At 41.5% G+C, this 8,656-nt stretch overlaps 1 protein-coding gene across 4 annotated transcripts in view; it reads right to left on the minus strand.

Annotated features, from left to right (window-relative positions):
- LOC132980749 (rho GTPase-activating protein 42) overlaps positions 1-7,473 on the minus strand; it is a 64,635-nt gene extending 57,162 nt beyond the window's left edge. For 3 of the 4 annotated variants that reach the window (XM_061047054.1, XM_061047052.1, XM_061047051.1), the window contains exon 1: positions 7,170-7,473. In XM_061047054.1, the coding sequence (XP_060903037.1) occupies positions 7,170-7,323 (154 nt within the window). In that variant the 5' untranslated portion in view covers positions 7,324-7,473. The remainder of the gene's footprint in view (positions 1-7,169) is intronic. The other variant, XM_061047055.1, reaches the window with a different exon arrangement.
- Between the last annotated feature and the right edge of the window lie 1,183 nt (positions 7,474-8,656).

Consider the following 8,656-nt stretch of genomic DNA (forward strand, 5'->3'; position numbering starts at 1 on the left):
GGGGCCAAAGAGACTTTCTCATGATGTGCCTTCCAATGTCTCCGTTTTTAGAGCGTGCGTAGGCTAAGACGTGTAAATTGTTCATCTCTTACTTTTTTTTTTTTTTTTTGTTACAATTCGGCTGCATGAGCCAGTCAGAAAATGTAACCTAGACATGCTATGAGACAACATCATATTATATTTAGGGTCATGAGCTCATATAGCTCTTAGCTTTCATCCTCCACCTGATGATAACAGAGTTTAATCAGATATATGTGACATTTGATCTCCTAGACAACATGGCACTTTATCTACTGAGAAGAAGAAAAGATAAAAACACACATGTACTAAATAATGCAACACTAAACATATCCAGCTGGAGAGTTTGAGTGGATTTTTAATGTTGTGGAGGAGCGACACTAACGCATCACTTTATTCTTTTCAGTCTGAAGGAGCAACAAAAAGCGGCAGCGTGCGGTGCCAGCCGACTGTTAGCATGAGACTGGCGTGCTGGCTGTGACAATCACTTTGATTGACACAGTAACAACACCGACTTCAGAACAGACCTCAATCAGGAGTCTAACACATTTCCCTGGCACAGTCTGAGGGGAAGCAGCTTTCACGAACACGACGTCTAATCCTTTTTTATCGGAATCTGTCCACACAGAAACAGCCGCGTCCCGCTGCACGCGCCGTGCTCACCGCTGCACTCGGCTTTTTATTGCTACACAAGTCACAGAGTGTTCTCCTGTCTTTCATCTCCTTAACATGAGTTCAAATTCATCAAAGTAGTCAAAATGACAGCAATACATTGTAAATGGTATAATCCTGCAGCAGCACGCAGCCTGTTTCACACACACACACACACACACACACACACACACACACACACACACACACACACACACACACACACACACACACACACACACACACACACACACACACACACACACACACACACACACACACACACACACACACACACACACACACACACACACACACACACACACACACACACACACACACACACACACACACACACACACACACACACACACACACACACACACACACACACACACACACACACACACAGAGAGAGAGAGAGAGAAGCAAATGATGTCCGGCCCAGTGCTATCTGAGGGAGGATGGGGGATGGTTACAGAAGTGTGTTTACAGGACACTTCCTGTGGCTGCGCCTGGGGAGCATCATCTGTCCTCAAACAAACAAACACTCAGAGATCTCAAATCTGGAAGTGGTTTAAAAAAAAAATCTCTCAAATCTTCATTAAGTTGAACTTCACACTAAATATAGCTGTATTAAATTGCATAAATGCCTCCTCTGAATTATGCAGAACGAGGTTGGAAGAAGTAAAAGACGCTGCTTACAGACTTGCTAAAAACAGTCATTTTAATAGCAGCAACACCCATGCGTGTCAGCCTTTCATTACAGCTTGTGTCTCAGGGAGAGCGCATCAGTCTGTAGCTGCACGGTGAACAGGCATGACACACAGTAGCGAACATAATAATGGGCTGTCTTCTTGTTTAGAAGGAGCTAATCTGAGAGGTTTTTTTTTTTAAAAGCTTATGATAAATGAATCTCCTTAGAAACGTCCCTGAATGTGCAAAGACAGTGGACAATACACCTGTGAGAACTATTTCAGTTAAGCAGAAAGTCTGAGCTCCAGTTCTGGAGAGGCAGTGATGAGCAGCTTCCTGAAGTAAACACACGACCTGCTGGAGCTACGAGCAGGGACATAAAGCTGGCTCTGCAGTGTAGCAACATTATTGACAAACTTGAGTAATGCTACATTTGATATTTTTATGAAATAAAGAATTGATAAAGTTATGATACTTTAGCAATTCTCCCCCAAATAGTTAGCGATTAAGCGTAGATTCATGGTTTTATTTTTAAACTATCAACCACTAGAGGGCAGTGTTCTAATCTACAATCAACTGTTTTTGATTTTCCGCTTCAATGAAACATAAACCTCAACAGAAATTCATATTGTTCACTAAGGTTGACTAAATTTCCGATGCTACCATCTTTGTTATTTTAATGATCGATGTTATGGAAAAGTACTGAAGCTTTTAAAACACTGCTTTTATTTCAGAAGACCGGTGTGTAGAGGAGGAAAGGATCCATCAGCAGCTGTGTACATTGCACAAATTTGTACATTGCACAAATTTGTACATTGCACAAATTTGGGTGTGCAAAGTGTTTGTGCAATTTGGTCAGTGTGCCGGACTTTTTTTCTACAATTTTTGGTAAATAAAAACAATAATTTACCCAAACATGCAGTACCGAGGACTTCTACTGTTGTTGTGGTATGAGGTGAAGACATTGTTTGATTTTCTGTTGTGACGACAACCCTCTCGTTTCCGTCAAACAAAGATTACAGGCCTGTGAAACATTCAGAGTCAAATAGGGTTCATTTCATCCTCCCTCTGCATCGTCTGCAGTGTTTGAATGCATATGAATGAGAGGATTAGTTAACACTGATGGACTCTTTACATACTGCAGCAGCCTCTACCATCTGTGTGTGAATGTGTAGGTATATGACCTGCGGTGTAAAAAGGACTTTGAGTAGTCAGAAGACTAGAAATGCTCTATACAAGCTCAAGTCCATTTACCATTTTAAGCATTAGCACACCTTTTCATCAAGGACTGACCGTTTTCATAAACATAGCATTCATAACACATCATTATCCACTGAAGCACTGAATCCTTAAACCTGTAAAGTGCTCGGTTTCGCCAGATTGCTGCCTTGACACAGCCCGAGTCGGTTCTTTCTTTAACTACTGTGTGTAAATAATTAGTGAAGGACAAAATTCCTCACCTGCAGTCTTACCCGAGGCAAAGCAAGTCTCTGAAGACACCTTCCCTGCTCTGGAGCCAGTTATGTGCTTTCAGTGAAAAATGTTGTACAATGTTTTATATGCATTTAAATAGAGGCCCATAGCATGTAGGTTTAAGAAAAGTGGTGATATATTGAAAAATGATAGTTGATGGTGCCACTTTGAGCAGATTTTAAAATGACTTTAACAGCAGCATCTCAGATTTCACTAGTTGGTAGAAAATATGAAGTTGTGTCTGTATCCAAATCCTGCTAACAGGATTGTTAAGATGCCCTCTGAATGTGTGTTAGCAACCAAGCTCTTCTAAACAATCTCAGTTTTTAATGACTTACGGCCGAGAAAAGGTCGTCGAAAAATGTCAGCACATCCAAAATACTTCAGCATATGTTCAATCAAAATGCAAATATATATGCACACTAATGATTACAGCAAACTATTTAATTTAAAGATGAAAGTTCCTCTTCATCAAACACAGTGAATACACAGCAGAGGAGGCAATAAGCAGACACATTCATCAGTCAGGCGGTGAGAGTCGATGTACCCTCAATCACAGGGGAGCTAAATAACAGCCTGTTACTCCCACAGGATGCACAGGTCAATACACTAAACACAAAGGAATAAACTCACACTTTAGGCATCCTATGTAGCTTCCCCCATTGCTAAAGTTTTCAACACTAGACCCAATGAGTTGGGTTCTTACAATACAAACTCACCACATCTAAAGAGTATCATTGTAATCTCTGATCTGGGGGTTTTTCTCCCCCCCTGCTCACAAAGAGCTAATCAGTGTTTTTAGTGTTTTCAATTACAGCCAAGCAGAGGGATTAATAAAAGTCAAACCTGGTTATTTACACCAGGTGGGAACAATTGGTGCCAGCCACTGATAGTAAGCTACAGCATCTGTAGATAGATGGAACTAACACCCAGAACAAACGATCCATACCAAGACATAAAGAAATAGTCCAGCATGGACCACAAGCCTCCCCCTTGAAGATTAATCTAAACATGAAAGAAGACTAGAAACAAGGCAATGATGAAGTTTATATGTCATGATCAGCAAGAAGTTACAGCCTCTATTGAATCACCAAAGCCAGTGTGATGCTACTTTTATTAATGTATACATTAGTTTAAAGGTGGAGTCAGTAGCATTGTTGGTTGCAGCTTGTAAACACAACATTGGAACGTTTAATGCTTGAACCTACACTGCAGGCTACCATACGTTAGCACAAGCTAACCACTGGTATTTGGCACCTTCCTGTCCAAGAGAAAACACGCCATCTCTGCCTGCGCAGGTAAAAGCCAACACAAGGTTCACCCTCGTTTTGGAACAAGTTTTATCTGTGTGTGGTTTATCCTCACTGTGGTTATAGTTTCTCTACTTTGCCACTACGTCCACATCCGTCATAGTCGCCGGTTTATATAGAGTCCAGTTGCTGAATTGCATCCACTCCTGAACTCACCTGTGCGCTGTCATTGGTTGGGGGAAACACACCAGCACCCCGCCCAGAAACATCCCGCATCAACCAAAACAAAATCAAAATCCAAGTGATGATTGAGCAGCAGTGCTTTTGTAAAAGTCTATGTTTTATTTATTAGTTAAAAAGCTGTTGACTCTTTATCAACAAGCGAGGATTAACTCTTTAAAATGCAGTTTGTCATTACCAGATAACACACACACCTGACTAGATAAACCCCATTTTTACGATTCTTTGCAGACTCTATACTTGCATGCTTCAGAAAAGTAATCTAGTTGCACAAACAGTATAAGAAGCTGCTGAATGTAGTAACGTGTCACGAAACATTTCACTGGTCATTTCTGAACATGAAAGGCAATCCGGGCTTGATAACAGCATGTGAGGAACAATGAATTATAGTACAATATTCAATCGTGAAACACGAGACGATAACTATTTAAAAAAAAGGGTCTATTAGAGGTCTTCCAGTAATGTCACCACTGATGGTGGGTCATAAAGGGTCGTAAACCTCTGTGGCATGTAGAGTTTAAGACCATCAATAATTTACCTCCGTCTTTCCTCTTCCTCTTCCTGTGCTCTCACTCCGACCCTGACTGAAACTCTTAAAGTGTGGTGCAGCTCGTTTTGACAAAGACGAGACAAATACCAGCTTCTATACACACAGTGTACTGGTGGTTAGTTTTTAGGTTCTAAGATATGATAGTATACACATTGAGGTTCATCGCTAGGTGCTTTACATTCCTCGATTTTACCTTTTGTCGAGCAGGGACTTGAATTCAATAGGTCCTTAGATTTGCAGTTTCCGGTAACCATGAACTAATCAAAGGCAATCGAAGACTCGGCTCACCTTTGTAACATGCATTCTGAAAACTGGGCGTAAAGGTCTCATTGGGTATTAAGCTGCATTGACCTTTGGCATCTTGCGAGTGAGTAACCTAAATGCCATGAATAAAGCATTGAGCAGGAGTTTGTGTGTGTCCTCCTGTGTTGCCCTGCCCACTGACACAACAATATTTCTGCAGAAAAGCTTCAAAATAGGTTTGGCCTTCAGCTGCCCTCAGAAGTACCTCTCATCGTTCCTGTTGACATCGAGAGAACCCACAGCAACATGGAACAAAAACAGTGAAAATAACACCCAGAAAGTCTCGATACAAATCTCCAGATACCTTGAATGTCACTTTTCCACAGAGGCGTATTGCATTCACATGAGAAACTAAAACCCCTGCTCCGTTCTTTGAACCAATGAGATAAACAGGATCCTCAGAAGCCAATACAGAGGCTCTCATTTAGACCGCCTAAAGTAGTAAACATTCCCAGACTGTCGAGTTCTTTTATTGCTCTTTGAGTTTGACACATGGGGAGGTACTTGTGTCTTTAACATCGATGGTATTTTTATTAGTTTGTCCACTTTGCACAGGCAACTTAGATCTCTGCAGCTCAGACTGAAACCCTTCTCTGATCTGTCAGGATCAGCTGTGACGATAAGTCATGCTTTACTAATATAATGTCATGTACCTAAAGACTGCATTAAACCTGACTCACCTGGTGACTCAAGAGACAATAAAGCAAGTGCAATATATACTGGATCCCTACACATAGCAGAATATTGGTGCCTCAGTTGCACTGAGAAATGCAAACACCTCGTCACTCGTAGTTTGGTGATAATATCCCGACAACCTTAGCCCCTATAATATAAATCTGCTTCCTCTTTTGGCTTAAATCTGACAGTATGGTATATACACTTCCTTATGCATCATTCTGTCTGCCATTGAATCAATGAAAATGTTGACATCACATCCACAAACACATAGAGTAATAATGTGCTGCAAACTAATGAGTCCTCTCCATCTATATTCTATAAACTATAAAAAAAAAAGTTTGATATTGCAACGTAGACCCCCGTCGAGAACTCATCTGCTGTATTTCAGCTTCAATGAGAGACTCATTTCCTTGTTCACAACAGCAACAAAAAGCAAAAAAACACGCACAGTATAGACGTACTGGTATGGGAGAAGAAGAGTGGAAGCATGAAGAGTGATGCTTTCTCACAGTAAAGGCTGACAGGACCATGCAGGGATGATTCATGAAAGAGGTAATGGGTTACTGCTGAGGCTTTCCCCCATCCCATTCCAGGCCAGCTATTTTCCATATTTATTAGGCCTATACTTCTAATCTCTCTCCATTTCGCGGACACACTTCTGACGGTAACAGACCCAAACTCCCATCCCCACAGGGACACAGCAGAGAGAACAGGAAGTGCAAACTTTAATGAGCGTGGTGGAATTTGAGAGGACAGTGACCCATGTCAAAGAGCCCGAGACAGTCCCACAGCTCCCATTCATACACTTATTAAAAATAGCCTGTTTTCATTCACTTTTTTTTTTTTTTAAAAGAGGTGATGTTAAAGCCTGAAGGTGAAAGCATCTCTCATGAATGGACTGAAGTTTATTAATTCAAGTTCTGCTTCAATGTTCTCCACATGTGGCCTTACGATTAGGTATTATTAGAGGGAAGCCATTTGTATTAGGCTACAGGGATGTTTTTTGAGTCTGCATGCAGACACAAAAGCAAACACCAGGATGCTAAAAGACCTCAAAGTAATGAATTATGAGTGGGTTTCTGTATTTAAAGCTTTCAGCAGCGGTATAAACGCTTCCCAATGGGAGACCACAGGGTTGTTCAGACATCAAAGAGGGGCAGGACCACTCACACTCTCCCACTGTGGACTTAAATACGATGTAATGAAGGCATCCTCTAATTACAACTCGCCTGTGGCTTTTAGGTAGTTACAGTTATTTCCGGACCCATAGGTGGGAGGAAAAAAAAGGGGGAGAAAGGAGAGCTACTTACTCCTGAGCGCGGTGATGAGCATGTTTCCATCTTTGATGAGGTCTTTGATGAATTTGTTGGTGCGCTCGAGCTCGATTTCATGACATTTGAGCCGCTCTCTGAAGTCCGGGCTGTCCAGGAAAGAGTCACTGAACTCCAAAGTGGGGAGTCCCATTGTACCGCAACGACGAAGGCGTCCTGTCGAACTGTTTTTTTTTTTCAACTCTGCATTCAAACGACACCGCTTTGCATCCCGTAGTTCCGATGTAATACAGCCGTCTCCAAGTTTCCCCTCAAAAAAGTTTTTTTTTTTCTGCCCCGCTTACTTCCTCACTTCCGCTTTGTGATTTTCTCTAGTTTTTTTTCAGCTACCGAACATAAAAAACTAGTGGTCGTGAGACTCCTGCTGGCAACTTTTGGAGGGTTTAATAACAGTTTCGGTGGAACAGCACTCGGGTTGAATCTTATACTCATACACTACGTGTATAGATTACGTCATCATCTTGAAAATATAGCATACCGTATTCATGGTACATTCAAGAAAAATATAAAAAATATAGGCTATATATTGGCAAGTTACATGCTGACACCTCTTTCCACCAGGTCTTTAGTTTAGTTATACATTATTTTAAGTCGGGGGAAAAAATGAAAGCAAGGGCTGCTCAGGAGTTTTTTTGTTCCTGGTGTCTCAAGGTTCAGTGCACCTGTACATGGGCGTGGACCATGGGCGGTTCTAGGCAGGGGCCAACAGGGGCCAGTGCCCCTGTAACACTGAGCTTGCCCCCCCCCCCCCTGTGGCCACCCCTCCAAAAGGAAGAGCCCCCCCCCCCCCCTCAAAACACATACACAGTATTTGACTCAACAACCGCACTCACAATCTAGTATTACATACTGTTACTGAAACAAATATAAATCATGGTATTTTACGTTGTGGTATTAAATGATGTGCGCTATTATTTGGCATATATATTTGTTTTAAAGCGATCATCTTTGTCTATTTTTCACCTGGGTTTAATGTTCCCCTCTGACAAAACAATGGCCCCCGTTTGGCCCCCTCAGTAAAAGTGGTCTAGAACTGCCACTGATGTAGACCTGCAACACCAGACTAGTCCAGGTACAATTTCATGACAAATTCTTTTAGCATCACATCCAAACTCAGCAACACAAACAAAGCAGCTGGATCATGTAACATGCTTTTAATTTAACTCTCATTATAATTACTCTGTGCTCCACACGTGTATTACACTTTTTTAAAAAATGTAATTCTTCCTTATCTTATTATTACACCCTCTGAGCTGTGACTCAGCCACATCTTAGGATTTTGGTTCCACTATGCCAGCAGGCTTACTTTTTTAAAGTCATGAACTGTGTACTGTGCAGAAATGATGGGTGACAATGCATCATGGTGGAATTAGTGAGGGTTTGAGGAGAGGGATCTGAATTAATACCTTGGTAAATGGAAGTAATTAAACAAGGGCATAATTGGAGACAGGGGAATTTGTCACTTT

The sequence above is a fragment of the Labrus mixtus genome, chromosome 9 (assembly GCF_963584025.1).
Source record: "Labrus mixtus chromosome 9, fLabMix1.1, whole genome shotgun sequence".
Taxonomy (NCBI): Eukaryota; Metazoa; Chordata; class Actinopteri; order Labriformes; family Labridae; genus Labrus; species Labrus mixtus.